At 37.8% G+C, this 14,672-nt stretch overlaps 1 protein-coding gene across 2 annotated transcripts in view; it reads left to right on the top strand.

Annotated features, from left to right (window-relative positions):
• The window catches only part of FAM120C (family with sequence similarity 120 member C), a 106,726-nt gene that overhangs the window by 22,882 nt on the left and 69,172 nt on the right, over positions 1–14,672 (top strand). For both annotated transcript variants that reach the window (XM_004443213.3, XM_087427044.1), the window contains exons 2-4: positions 94–340; positions 1,587–1,669; positions 6,629–6,757. In XM_004443213.3, coding sequence (XP_004443270.2) covers positions 94–340; positions 1,587–1,669; positions 6,629–6,757 — 459 coding nt within the window. The remainder of the gene's footprint in view (positions 1–93; positions 341–1,586; positions 1,670–6,628; positions 6,758–14,672) is intronic.

The following is a 14,672-nucleotide window of genomic DNA, read 5'->3' as shown; positions in this document are numbered from 1 at the left end:
AACTATAAAATTTAGTTACTAAGCTTCCTGACTTCTAACCAAATATAGGTCAGCTTCTGTTGCATGACATGTTCTTCTCTTCTTCCGCCCTAGGTCTTTCAGAGCCTTGAAGACCACCATTTGGAAGTGGTGGCTTTTTTCAGGGAAAATGGCTTCCATGGCCTTCTTGCCCATGACTCCGAGTATGCTCTCTACAATATTCCCTCTTACTACAGTTCCCATGCTCTGAAGCTGAGCTGGAATGGGAAGAACCTCACTACCAACCAGTTCCTGATGCAGGAGGTAGCCAAGCAGCTGGGCCTGAAGCGGATGAATTTTCCCATATTTGCTGCGCTGCTAGGTAGGTAGTCCAAGGAACAGACTCCAGTGATTGGTAAAGTCTCATCTTCCAGTGTTGAGAGATGAAGACCAGGGTGATTTAGCCTATCATTATTGGATTTATCTTCTGAAAGTCTGCCAAACACTGCTTCTGGGCTTCTTACTAGAAACACAGCATGTTTGTCTTAAGCATTAATACAGGATATTCCAGAACATTATTTTGATTCTTGTTAATCTTTTTCTTTTGTTACATGCCATCACTGTTTTATGCAAAGCACTATCTTAGGCCAAATGTTTTACTAGCTCTAGACAACTTTTGTTTCCCACTCAGAGTATTAGCATTTCATCCCCAGTGTCTAAATTTTGATGAAGAACGTGAATTGTTATTTATGTTTTTCTTTTTGTTTCTTTTGTACTAATGTTTTATTATGAAAATTTCCAAACATATAGCAAAATTGAAAGAATTTTGCAGTGAAAATCCTATATCTACCACTTGTATTCTGCCGTTAACATTTTACTATACTTGCTTTATCATATATCTGTCTGTTCTATCCATCTATCAATCAATCTTTTAAAGATGTATTTCAAAGTAAATTGCAGAGTTGATTATGTTTTGTGTTGGTTTTCCAAGGACGGACAGCATGGTCAATATCTTTTCTCAAGTGTGACATCTGCTTATAATCCCAAAGGATTTGAGCTTGGATGATCTAATGGAGTCAGTACAAGTTTTGGAATTAGGCCTTAGGCAAATCACTGAAGTTATACCTCCCTGGTTTCAGCTTTCGCATCTGTGAAATGGAATAATAATACCTCATGGTGTTATTGACAAGATTAAATGAAGTGAGAAATATAAAAAGTCCAGCACTTATTAGGCAGTCAGTAATTGGTAGCTGCTATTATAAAAGGCAGCATGACTAGGTGATAGAAAATAGCATGGGCTTTGGAGTCAGACAGTCCTAGCTTCTTATCCTGGGGTGGGCACTTATTAACTGTGCTACCTTGGGCTAAGTCCCCAAACTTGTCTGAACCTCAGTTTCCTTATCTGTAAAATGGGGATAATAATACTACCATACACAGTTATTATAAAGATGATATATATAATGCATATGATACATAGTAGGGAATCAACACAGCTACTGTAGTTATTACATGAAGAATATAGACTTGTGTGAATTATTTGATCATTTTCTCTCTCAGAAGCTCTTTCACGGCCTGGAGGTTCTAAGAAAACATTTGTACAGTCAATAAATGACAAATGTACTTTATAGGTAACCACATTCTCCCAGATGAGGACCTGGCCGCTTTTCACTGGAGCCTCTTGGGACCAGAACATCCCCTTGCATCACTTAAGGTAATGTGCCCCATTTCCTGCCTAAACATCCATGCCTAGGGGATCTCAGGTTTTGACTGGAGTTTTGATAGAATATCTTTCATTAGGTTTAAAATATTTCAAATATTTACAGACAAAAAATGTATAATTATGATCAATACCCTTTAAAAAGGAAAAACTCAGTTTTCTACCTTCTGTGTAGGGAAAAACACAGTTCTTCCTCCTATGTCTTTCTTTCCTGTGTCTTTCCTTTACGTTCACACTACTACCACACTCACACAGAATACTTCACTTCTGACACTTCTAGTCACTAAATATTTGGGGATTTTTCCCCACATCAAGCATTTCTCTGTGACACAAGCTGGGTGTTCTACAATTCAGCTCAATTTGGACACTATCTACCTGGGGGTGGCATCAGTTCCCACAGGTTAGGGGCTCAGTGATACAAGGCTGCCCTTCCTGCCACTTCACATGCCAGTCTCAAGCTCAGGATATCACCTGTGCTTCTGACCAACTAGCTATAGATCGGAGGTTCCAATGACCCCCTCTTTGGGTTCTATTAATTTGCTAGAGTGACTCACAGAACTCAGGGAAACACTTACTTACCTTTACCAGTTTATTAAAGGATATGATAAAGGATACAGATGAACAACCAGATAAAGAGATACATAGAGTGAGGTCTGGAAGGGACCTGAGTGCAGGAGCTTCTGTCCCCGTGGAGTTGGGGTGTGTCACCCTCCCAGTATGTGGATTTGTTCACCAACCTGGAAGCTCTCCAAACCCCATACTTTGGGGATTTTATGGAGACTTCATCATGTAGGCATGATCTATTATTAACTTCATTTTCAGCCCTTCTCCCTTCGCAAGAGAATGGGGATGGGGCTAAAAATTCCAAGATTCTAATCATGGTTTGGTTTTCCCAGTGACCAGCTCCCACTGATCTTGACAAAGTCACCAATGACCTCAATGTTAATAAATCCAACGGCCAGCTGTCAGTTTTCATCTTACTTGACCAGTCAGCAGCATACGACCCAGTTGCTCACTCCCTCTTCCTTAGAACATGTTCTTCACTTGGCTTTAAGGACACCGTTCTTTTCTGGTTTCCTTCCTACTTCACTGGCTGCTGCTTCCATATTTTTGCAGCTTTGTTGTCTTCTTCTCTACTTCTCTTTTCTGTCTACACATGCTGCGTTAGTGATCAATCTCATCTAGTCTCATGACTTTAAGTACCATCTGTCCATTGATGACCCCTAAATATATGTCTCCAGCTTTGACCTGCCCCTCGAAATCCAGATTCTAATATCTATCAGCCTACTAAACATCTAAAATAAATATATCCAAATGGAAATTCCTGATCTTTCCCCTAAACCTGTTCCTCTCACAGCCTTTCCCATTTTCATTAATGGCAACCTCATCTTTCCAGTTGCTCAGGCTAAACCCTTGGAGTCATCCCTCTCTCTCTTTTTCATGCCCCACATCTCCGTCAGCAAATACCATCTGTTCTCCCTTCAAAATATATTAACTTCTCTGGAGCCGGCCTTGTGTCATAGTGGTTAAGTTCACGTGTTCTGCTTCAGCGGCCTGGGGATCATGGGTTCAGATCCTGGGCGTGGACCTACACACCGCTCATCAAGCCATGCTGTGGCAGCGTCCCACATACAAAATAGAGGAAGATTGGCACAAATGTTAACTCAGTGACAATCTTCCTCTAGCAAAAAGAGGAAGTTTGGCAATAGATATTAGCTCAGGGCCAATCTTCTTCACCAAAAAAAAAAAAAAAATATATATATATATATCCACTTCTCACCATTTTCACTGCTACTCCCTTGGTCAAGCCACCATTCTTTCTTGCTTGGATTATTATAACAGCTTACTAACTGTTGGTCTTCTGCTTGTACTCTTCCCTGCTGCCCCACCCCCCACCCCAAATCTAGTCTCAATACAACAGCCAGAGTGATCCTTTTAAAAACTGACTCAGATCATGTCACTTCTCTATTCAGAATTCTCCAGTGGCTCTTCATGTCACTCACGCAATCTTTACCATGGCCTACAAAGCCCTGTACTGTCTGGCCCCCTGTTAATAGCTCTGATCTCATCTTCCCTTTTCTTTTGCTCATAGATCCTTTGCACTTACCATTCCCTCTACTTGGAATGCTTTCTTCTCCCACATAGCTATTTCCTCCTATAGGTTTTCTCAAATGTCACTTTCTCAGTGAGGCCTTTCCTGACCACCCTATTTAAAATTATATGCACACACACGCACACTTGCATTTGCTAGCCCGTTCTCTGCTTAGATTTTCTCCGTAGTACTTAATCTATATGTAGCACACTACGCATTTTACTTATTTATTCTGTTTGTTTGACTCCCCTCACCCCATCCCAACACACCTACATTAGAATTTAAGCTCCCATGAGGGCAGGGAGTTTTGTCTGTCTTGTTCACTGCTGTATCCCTGGTGCCTAGAACAGTGCCTGGCACACAGTAGGCAACAAATATTTGTTGAAGGAATGAAAGGTACAGCCTTTTGCCTAAACAATTTATATAAAAAGCCTTTAAGAAGTTTATACCCTTTGACTTAGTAATTACCATTCTAGGAAGCTTGTAATTAAATACTTGGAAAGTGGACAAGAAATCTTACCTAGATTTCATCACAGCATTAGAAAAGCCTTTATTTAAAAATTTTTCAAGCATCACAAAAGTAGAGAAAATGATATAATAATATACAACCATTGTAACATCTTCCAGATCCAACACTTAATCAAGATGTGGCCACATGTGCTAGGTTTTTTTTGTTGCTGTTGCTAATGTATTTTAAAAGAAATGCCAGACCTCAAATCATTTCAGTCTCACATTCTTTGATATGCATTTCTAAAATATATGGGCATTTTCTTACATAAGCACAATGCCATTATAACTCCTAACAAAATTAATGATAATTTCTTGGTATCATCTTAATATCCTGTCCAATTTTGGATTTTCCTGATTGTCTCAAAAAGGCCTTTTTGACATCCCATGCACATGGATTGGAAGAATAAACATAGTTAAAATGTCCATATTACCTAAAGCCATCTACAGATTCAATGCAATCCCAATCAGATTCCCAATGACATTCTTCACGGAAATAGAAAAAGAATACTAAAATTCATATGGGGCAACAAAAGACCCCAAATAGCTAAAGCAATCCTAAGAAAAAAGAACAAAGCTGGAGGCATCACAATCCCTGACTTCAAAACATAGTACAAAGCAATAGTAATCAAAACAGCATGGTACTTTTACAAAAACAGACACACAGATCAATGGAACAGAATTGAAAGCCCAGAAATAAAACCACACATATACGGACAGCTAATTTTCGACAAAGGAACTAAGAACATACAATGGAGAAAGGAAAGTCTCTTCAATAAATGGTGTTGGCAAGACTGGACAGCCACAGGCAAGAGAATGAAAGTGGACCATCTGCTTTCGCCATTCACAAAAATTAACTCAAAATGGATCAAAGACCTGAAGGTGAGACCTGAAATATAAAACTCATAGAAGAAAATATAGGCAACACACTATTTGACATTGGTCATAAAGGAATCTTTTTGGATGACATGCCTACCCAGACTAGGGAAACTAGAGAAAAAATAAGCAAGTGGGACTTTATCAGATTAAAGAGCTTCTACAAGACAAACACAAACAGAATCAAGATGAACAGACAACCCACCAGCTGGGAGAAAATATTTACAAAACATATATCTGACAAGGAGTTAATCTCCATAATATATAAAGAACTGACCCAACTGAACAACAAAAAAACAAACAACCTGATCTAAAAATGGGCAGAGGAAATGAACAGACACTTCTCCAAAGAAGATATACAGATGGCCAATAGGCACATGAAAAGATGTTCAACATCACTAATCATCAGGGAAATGCAAATCAAATAACACTACGATATCACCTCACGCCCGTTAGAATGGCTATAATCACCAAGACAAAAAACAACAAATGTTGGAGAGGATGTGGAGAAACAGGAACCCTCATACACAGCTGGTGGGAATGCAAACTGGTGCAGCCTCTATGGAAAACAGTATGGAGATTCCTCAAAGAATTAAAAATAGAAATACCCTATGATCCAGCTATCCCATTACTGGGAATCTATCCAACGAACCTGAAATCAACAATCCAAAGAGGCTTATGTACCCCTATGTTCATTGCAGCATTATCCACTATAGCCAAGAAGTGGAAGCAACCTAAATGTCCCTCGACTGATGATTGGATCAAGAAGATGTGGTATATATATACAATAGAATACTACTCAGCCATAAAAAAAGACAAAATCGTCCCATTTGCAACAACATGGATGGGCTTGGAGGGTATTATGTTAAGTGAAATAAGCCAGAAAGAGAAAGACAAACACTGTATGATCTCACTCATATGTGGAATATAAACCAACACATGGACAGAGAAAACTGTATTGTGGTTACCAGGGGCAATGGGGGTAGGGGGTGGGCACAAGGGGTGAAGGGAGACATATATATGGTGATGGACAAACAAAAATGTACAGCCCAAAATTTCACAATGTTATAAACTATTAAAACATCAATTTAAAAAAAAGGCCTTTTTGTGGTTAGTCAAATCAGGATCCAGACATGGTCCACACATTACAACATTACCTTTAAGAGCACAAAATTGGAAGCAGCCAAAATGTATCATGAAAGAAAACTAATTAATTGTGCCAGTATCATAAAATAGTGGTTATCTCTGTAGTAGGATTATGGATGATATCATTTTATCTCTTTCTTTATACTTTTAGATCTTCTCCAAATGTTCTGTACTGAGAATTAGGGGGAAAATTATTTTAAAGAAAAGGTTTTATCTCTCAGTGGAATTTACTGAATTTGAATTCTGCATTTCATCCCTACCTCACCCTTTTTCTTAGTGCTCCATCTTTGACATCAGTATCCAGTATCCCTTGCTTGTCTTACCTCTTCTAGGTCCGAGCTCATCAGCTGGTTCTTCCTCCCTGTGATGTGGTGATCAAGGCTGTTTCCGAGTATGTTAGTTCTATCAAAGACCCTTCAAACCTGGATGTGGTTGGGAAAGATGTTTTCAAACAGTCTCAGGTGAGCTAGCCTTCCCCTTCCTAAGAGTCACCAGTTTTCTAACCTTTACCAGTACCACCCGCAGATCTGATCTTTTTCTGTGCTGCCTACTTTCTCTCCTCCTAGCTGCCTGTCTTCTCCATGCTTACAGACTGGAGACCCAAAGTTTCCTTTATAAAACATTACTAGGCCTGGATTGAAAGGATTCTTTACCTTTTTTCTACTGATTATCAAAGTTCTACAAGCTCATTCTGGAAAATTTAGAAAATAAATAAAAAAAGTCACTTAAAATCTCATTACCCAGAAACACCTTGCTATAGTTATAATCTGGCATATGTCCTTCTACTCTTTTTTTTGTTTCAATGTGTATTTTAATATAAAGGAGATCTTGCTTAGTGGAGGATAATGGGTAATGAAAAAGACCACTTAAAGTAGGTCTACATAAAACAAGAATCAGTATTTCATTGTTAATAGTAAAAAAAGGCTTGCCTGGGATTTTTGTCTTGTGAAATGAAACTCAAAGTTAGGAAAATAAGTTATTTTTAACAATTTAATTTATACTTGCACTCTGGGTTTTTCAGTTTCATTTTTTAAATTAACATGCAGTAAAACCGACTTTTGTATATGTGTGTGTAGAGTTCTATGAATTTTTAACACATATAGATTTATGTAACCACCATCACAATCAGGATCAAAACAGTTGAACCACCCCAAAAATCTCTCATGCTATCCTTTCGTAATCACACCCAACCCTATCCCTAAATCCTGGCAACTACCCGTCTCTCTGTCACTATACTTATATCTTTTAGAAAATAGCATAAGAATGGAATCATAGAGGATGTAATCTTTTGAGAATGGCATTTTTCATTCAATATAATGCCTTTGAGATTCTTCTAAGTTGTTGCATGTTCCATCTATCAATAATTCATTCCTTTTCATTGCCAAGTAGTATAGTATACATTGTGTGGAGATACCACAGTTTGTTTATCCATTCACACCTAAAGGATATTTGAGTGGTTCCAATTTTTGGTGGTTTGAATAGAGTTGCTATAAACATTTGTGTACAGGTTTTTGTGTGAGCATAAGTTTTCATTTCCCTAGTGTAAATACCTAGGAGTGGGATTTCTGGGTCATATGGTAAATGACTATTTAACTTTAACTTTATAAGACCCTGCCAAACCATTTTGCAGAGTGGCTGTTTCAGTCGTCACCAGCACTTGTTATTGTCAGTACTTTTTTGTGTGTGTGTGAGGAAGATCAGCCCTGAGCTAACATCCATGCCAATCCTCCTCTTTTTGCTGAGGAAGACTGGCCCTGAGCTAACATCCGGCCCATCTTCCTCCACTTTATGTGGGACGCTGCCACAGCATGGCCTGACAAGCGGTATGTCGGTTTGCGCCTGGGATCCGAACCCGGGCCGCCAGCAGCGGAGTGTGCGCACTTATCCGCTATGCCACGGGGCTGACCCCGTGTCAGTACTTTTTTAATAGTCATTCTAATAGGTGTGTAGTGGTAGCGCATCATAATTTTAATTTGCATTTCTCAAATGACTAATGATGAACATTTTGTCTTGTGCTTATTTGTCATCCATATATCCTCTTTGGTTAATGGTCTATTCATAAACAGTCTTTTGCCCATTTTTTAATTGGGCTGTTTGTGTACTTACTGTTGAGTTTTGAGAGTTCTTTATATATCCTGCATACATGTCCTTTGTCAGATATCTGGTTTGCAAATATTTTCTCCCAGTCTGTAGTTTGTCTTTACATTCTTTTCACAGTGCCTTTTGCAAAGCAAAAGTTTTTAATTTTTATTAGTTTTTATCTTTTGTGGATCATGCTTTTGGTGTCATGTCTAAGAACTTTTTGCTTAACTATAAGCATGACAATATTGTCCTGTTTTCTTCTAAAAATTATATAGTTTTACACTTTACATTTAGAACAAGTCATCCATTTTGACTTCATTTTTGTATAAAGTGTAAGGTGTTTTGTTTTGTTTTTGCATGTGGATGTCCAATTGTTTCAACATAGTTTGTTGAAAAAACTGTCCTTTCTCCATTGAATTGCCTTGTCAAAAATCATTTGTCCATATTTGTGTGGGTCTATTTCTGGACTCTATTCTGTTCAATTGACCTGTGTGTCTATCCCTTTGCAAATAGCACACTGTCTTGAATACTGTAGCTTGATGGTAAGTCTTAGAATTGAGTAGTGATTCCTCCAGTTTTATTCTTCTTTTTCATAATTATTTTGTCTATTCTAGTTCCTTTGTCTTTCCATATACATTTTAGAATAATCTTGTCTATATCTACAAAAAGTCCTGCTAGCATTTTAATTGGAATTCCTTTAAATATATAGATGAATTTTGTTGAGTCTTCAAATCCATAAATACAATTTGCCTCTCCATTTATTTAGGTCGTGTTTGATTTCTTTCATCAGTGTTTTATCATTTTTAGCATAGAAGTCCTATAAATGTTGTTTTTATATTTATGTTTAAGGCCCCTATGGTAAAGGATATTGTTTTGTTTATTTCAGTTTCTAATTGTTCATTGCTAGTATATAGACGTATGATTGATTTTTGTGTGTTGACCTTGTATCCTGCAACCTTTCTAAACTTGCTAGGAGTGTTTTGGTAGATTTCTTGGTATTTCTGTGTAGGTGATCATGTTGTCTGTGAATAGGGACCATTTTATTTCTTTCTTTTCCAGTTTGTATGCCTTTTTATTCTTGATTTACTGCACTGTCTAGTATTTCCAAACAATGTTGAATAGGAGTGCTGAGAGAGAAGATGTCCTTTTCTTGTTCCTGATCTTTTGGGAGAGCATTCAGTCAGTGTTAAGTATGATATTAGCTATAGGTTTTGTAGATGCACATTATCAGGTTGAGGAAGTTCTCTTCTACTCATAGTTTACTGAGAGTTTTTATCATTAATGGATGGTGTATTTTCTCAAATGCAATTTTTACATCTGTTGATAGGATCATGTGGTTTTTCTTTAGTCCATTGATTTTTGAATATTGAACCATCCTTGCATTTCCAGGATGTGGTCAAGCTGTATTATTCCTTTTTAAATTGCTGGATTTGAATTACTAGTATTTCATTGAGTATTTTTGCATTTATTTTCATGAGGTATATTGGTTTGTAGTTTTCTGTGCTTTGTCTGCTTTTGATATCAGGGTAATGGTGGACTCATAAAATGAGTTGGCAAATATTCCTTCCTGTTCCAGTTTTTGGAAAATATTGTGTACAATTGGTGTTGTTCTTCTTTAATTGTTTGGTAGAATTTGCCAGTGATGTGTCTGGCATGGATTTCTTTGAATTCATCCTGTTTATAGTTTGCTGAGCTTCTTGAATTTCTAAGTATGTCTTTCACTAAATTTGCAAAGTTTTCAGCTATTATTTCTTCAAATAGATTTTCTGTTCCACAGTCTCCTTTCCTTCCATGATCACAATGGTACCAATGTTAGACCTTTTGGTATTATCCCATACATCCTTGAAGCTCTGTGTTTTTTAAAGCATTATTTTTCTCCGTGTATTTCACACTGGATAATTTCTCCCATCTAAGTACTAACCAGGCCTGACCCTGCTTAGCTTCCGACATCAGACGAAATCAGATGCATTGAGGGTGGTATGGACGTAGATAACACAGGATAATTTCTATTGATTTATCATCAACTTCATTGACACTTTCCATGGTCATCTCTATTTTGCTTAGAGCCCATCCAATGAGGTTTTTTTTTTTCTTTCTCTCTACTTTTTTTTTTCCTGGATGTCTTAATAGTTTATAACATTGTGAACTTTTAGTTGTACATTATTGTTTGTCAGTCACCATGTAAATGCCTCCCTTCACCCCTTGTGCCCACCCCTCAACCCCCTTGCCCCTGGTAACCAACAAACAGTTCTTTCTGTCCGTGTGTTAGTTTATCTTCCACATAGTGAAATCATGTGGTGGTTGTCTTTCTCTGTCTGGCTTATTTCGCTTAACATAATACCCTCCAGGTCCATCCACGTCATTCCAAGTGGGACAATTTTGTCTTTTTTTATGACTGAGTAGTATCCCATTGTATATATATATATACCACATCTTCTTTATCCAATCATCAGTCAAGGGACACTTGCATTGTTTGCTTCCACTTCTTGGCTAGAGTGAATAATGCTGCAATGAACATAGGGGTGTATAAGCCTCTTTGGGTTGTTGATTTCAGGTTCGTTGAATAGATACCCAGTAGTGGGATAGCTGGATCATAGGGTATTTCTATTTTTAATTTTTTGAGAAATCTCCACAGTGTTTTCCATAGAGGCTGCACCAGTTTTCATTCCCACCAGCAGTGAATGAGCATTCCCTTTTCTCCACAACCTCTCCAACATTCGTTATTTTTTGTCTTGGTGATTATAGCCATTCTAACGGGTGTAAGGTGATATCTTAGTGTAGTTTTGATTTGCATTTGCCTGATGATTAGTGATGCTGAACATCTTTCCATGTGCCTGTTGGCTATCTGTATATCTGCCTTGGGAAAGTATCTGTTCATATCCTCAGCCCATTTGTTGATTGGGTTGTTTGTTTTTTTGTTGTTCAGTTGTGTGAGTTCTTTATATATTATGGAGATTAACCCCTTGTCAGATGAATGATTTGCAAATACTTTCTCCCAGCTGGTGGGTTGTCTATTCATTTTAATCCTGGTTTCATTTGCGTTGTAGAAGCTATTTAATCTGATGAAGTCCCACTTGTTTATTTTTTTCTTTTGTTTCCCTTGTCCGAGTAGACTTGGAATTCAAAAAGATCCCTTTATGATCGATGTCAAAGAGTGTACTGCCTATATTTTCTTCCAGGAGTTTTATAGTTTCAGGTCTCACTTTCAAGTCTTTGATTCATTTTGAGTTAATTTTTGTGTATGGCAATTAAAGATGGTCCACTTTCATTCTTTTGCATGTGGCTGTCCAGTTTTCCCAGCACCATTTATTGAAGAGACTTTCCTTTCTCCATTGTATGTTTTTAGCTCTTTTGTTGAAGATTAGCTATCTGTAGATGTGTGGTTTTATTTCTGGGCTTTCAGTTCCATTCCATTTATCTGTGTGTCTGTTTTTATACCAGTACCGTGCTGTTTTGATTACTATCGCTTTGTAGTATATATATATATTTTTTTTGTGTGTGTGAGGAGATCAGCCCTGTGCTAACATCCGCCAATCCTCCTCTTTTTTTGCTGAGGAAGACGGCCCTGGGCTAACGTCCGTGCCCATCTTCCTCCACTTTATATGGGACGCCGCCACAGCATGGCTTGCCAGGCAGTGCGTCGGTGCGCGCCCGGGATCCGAACCAGCGAACCCCGGGCCGCCGCAGCGGAGCGCGCGCACTTAACCGCTTGCGCCACCGGGCCGGCCCTTTGTAGTATATTTTGAAGTCAGTGATTGTGATGCCTCCAACTTTGTTCTTTTTTTCTCAGGATTGCTTTAGCTATTCGGGGTCTTTTGTTGCCCCGTATGAATTTTAGTATTCTTTGTTCTGTTTCTGTGAAGAATGTCATTGGGATTCTGATTGGGATTGCATTGAATCTGTAGATTGCTTTAGGTAATATGGACATTTTAACCGTTTATTCTTCCAATCCATGTGCATGGGATATTTTTCCATTTCTTTATATCATCATGCATTTCTTTCAGTAATGTCTTATAATTTTCATTGTATAGGTCTTTCACCTCATTGGTTACATTTATTCCTAGTTAGTTTATTCTTTTTGTTGCAATTGTAAACCGGAGTATCTTTCTGAATTCTCTTTCTGTTAGTTCGTTATTAGTATATAGAAATGCAACTGATTTTTATAAGTTGATTTTCTGCCCTGCAACATTGCTGTAGTTGTTGATTATTTCTACTAGATTTCCAACGGATTCTTTAGGGTTTTCTATATATAAAATCACGTCATCTGCAAATAGTGAGAGTTTCACTTCTTCATTGCCTAATTGGATTCCTTCTATTCCTTTTTCTTGGCTCATTGCTCTGGTGAAAACCTCCAGTACTATGTTGAATAGGAGTGGTGAGAGTGGGAACCCTTGTCTTTTTCCTGTTCTCAGAGGAATGGCTTTCAGTTTTTCCCCATTGAGTGTGATGTTGACTGTGGGTTTGTCATATATGGCCTTTATTATGTTGAGGTACTTTCCTTCTATACCCATTTTCTTGAGAGTTTTTATATAAATGGATGCTGGATCCTGTCGAGTGCCTTCTCTGCATCTATTGAAATGATCATATGGTTTTTATTCCTCGTTTTGTTAATGTGGTGTATCATGATGATTGATTTGTGGATGTTGAACCATCCCTGTGTCCCTGGTATAAATCCCACTTGGTCACGGTGTATGATCTTTTTAACATATTGCTGTATTTGGTTTGCCAATATTTTGTTGAGGATTTTTGCATCTAAGTTAATCAGTGACATTGGCCTCTAATTTTCCTTCTTTGTATTGTCCTTGTCTGGCTTTGGTATCAGGGTGATGTTGGCCTCGTAGAATGTGTTAGGAAGTGTTCCATCTTCCTCTATTTTTTGCAATAGTTTTAGAAGGGTAGGTATTAAATTTTTGAATGTTTGGTACAATTCTCCAGAGAAGCCATCTGGTCCTGGACATTTATTTTTTGGGAGGTTTTTGATTACTGTTTCAATCTCTTTACTTATGATTGGTCTATTGAGATTCTCTATTTCTTCTTGATTCAATTTTGGGATGTTGTATGAGTCTAAGAATCTATCCATTTCTTCTAGATTCTCCAATTTGTTGGCATATAGTTTTTCATAGTATTCTTTTATAATCCTTTGTATTTCTGTAGCATCCATTGTAATTTCTCCTCTTTCATTTCTAATTTTATTTATTTGAGCCATCTCTCTTTTTTCTTTTTTTTTTAAAGATTTTATTTATTTTTATTTTTTCCCCCCAAAGCCCCAGTAGATAGTTGTATGTCATAGCTGCACATGCTTCTAGTTGCTATATGTGGGACTCGGCCTCAGGATGGACGGAGAAGTGGTGCCTCGATGCGCACCCGGGATCCGAACCCGGGCCACCAGCATTGCAGCGCGCGCACTTAACCACCAAGCCACAGGGCCGGCCTCTCTTTTTTTCTTAGTAAGTCTGGCTAAGGGTTTGTCAATTTTCTTTATCTTCTCAAAGAGCCAACATTTTGTTTCATTGACGCTTTCTACTGTTTTTTTTTTGTTTTCAGTTTCATTTATTTCTTCTCTAATTTTTACTATTTCCCTCCTTCTGCTGACTTTGAGCTTTGCTTGTTCTTTTTCTAGTTCTGTTAGGTGTAGTTTAAGGTTGGTTATTTGGGTTTTTTCTTGTTTGTTAAGGTGGGCCTGTACGTCTATGAGTTTCTCTCCCAGGACCGCTTTACCTGCATCCCATGTGAGTTGGTATGGTATATTTTCATTTTCATTTGTCTCCAGGTATTTTTGATTTCTCCTTTAATTTCTTCAATGATCCATGGGTTGTTCAGTAGCATGTTGTTTAGTCTCCACATCTTTGTCACTTTCTCAGTTTTTTTCTTGTAGTTGATTTCTAGTTTCATAGCATTATGGTCAGAAAAGATGCTCGTTATGATTTCAATCTTCTTAAGTTTATCAAGGCTTGCCTTGTTTCCCAACATATGTTCTATCTTTGAGACTGTTCCATGCATGCTTGAGAATGTGTAGTCTGCTTTTTTTGGATGGAGTGCTCTGTATATCTCTATTAAGTCCATCTCGTCTAGTTTTTCGTTTAAATCCACTATTTCCTCATTGACATTTGTCAGGATGATCTATCCATTGATGTAATTGGGATGTTAAGATCCCCTTCTATTATTCGTTGTTGTTAATATCTCCTTTTAGGTTTGTTCATATTTGCTTTATGTACTTTGGTGCTCCTGTGTTGGGTGTGTATATATTTATAATTGATATGTCTTCTTGGTGGAGTGTCCCTTTTATCATCATAT

This window comes from Ceratotherium simum, chromosome X, assembly GCF_057802395.1.
Source record: "Ceratotherium simum simum isolate JZ-2026a chromosome X, ASM5780239v1, whole genome shotgun sequence".
NCBI classification, from domain to species: domain Eukaryota; kingdom Metazoa; phylum Chordata; class Mammalia; order Perissodactyla; family Rhinocerotidae; genus Ceratotherium; species Ceratotherium simum.
The sequence above is the reverse complement of the archived record's forward strand: the minus strand, read 5'-3'. Positions and strand labels throughout refer to the sequence as shown.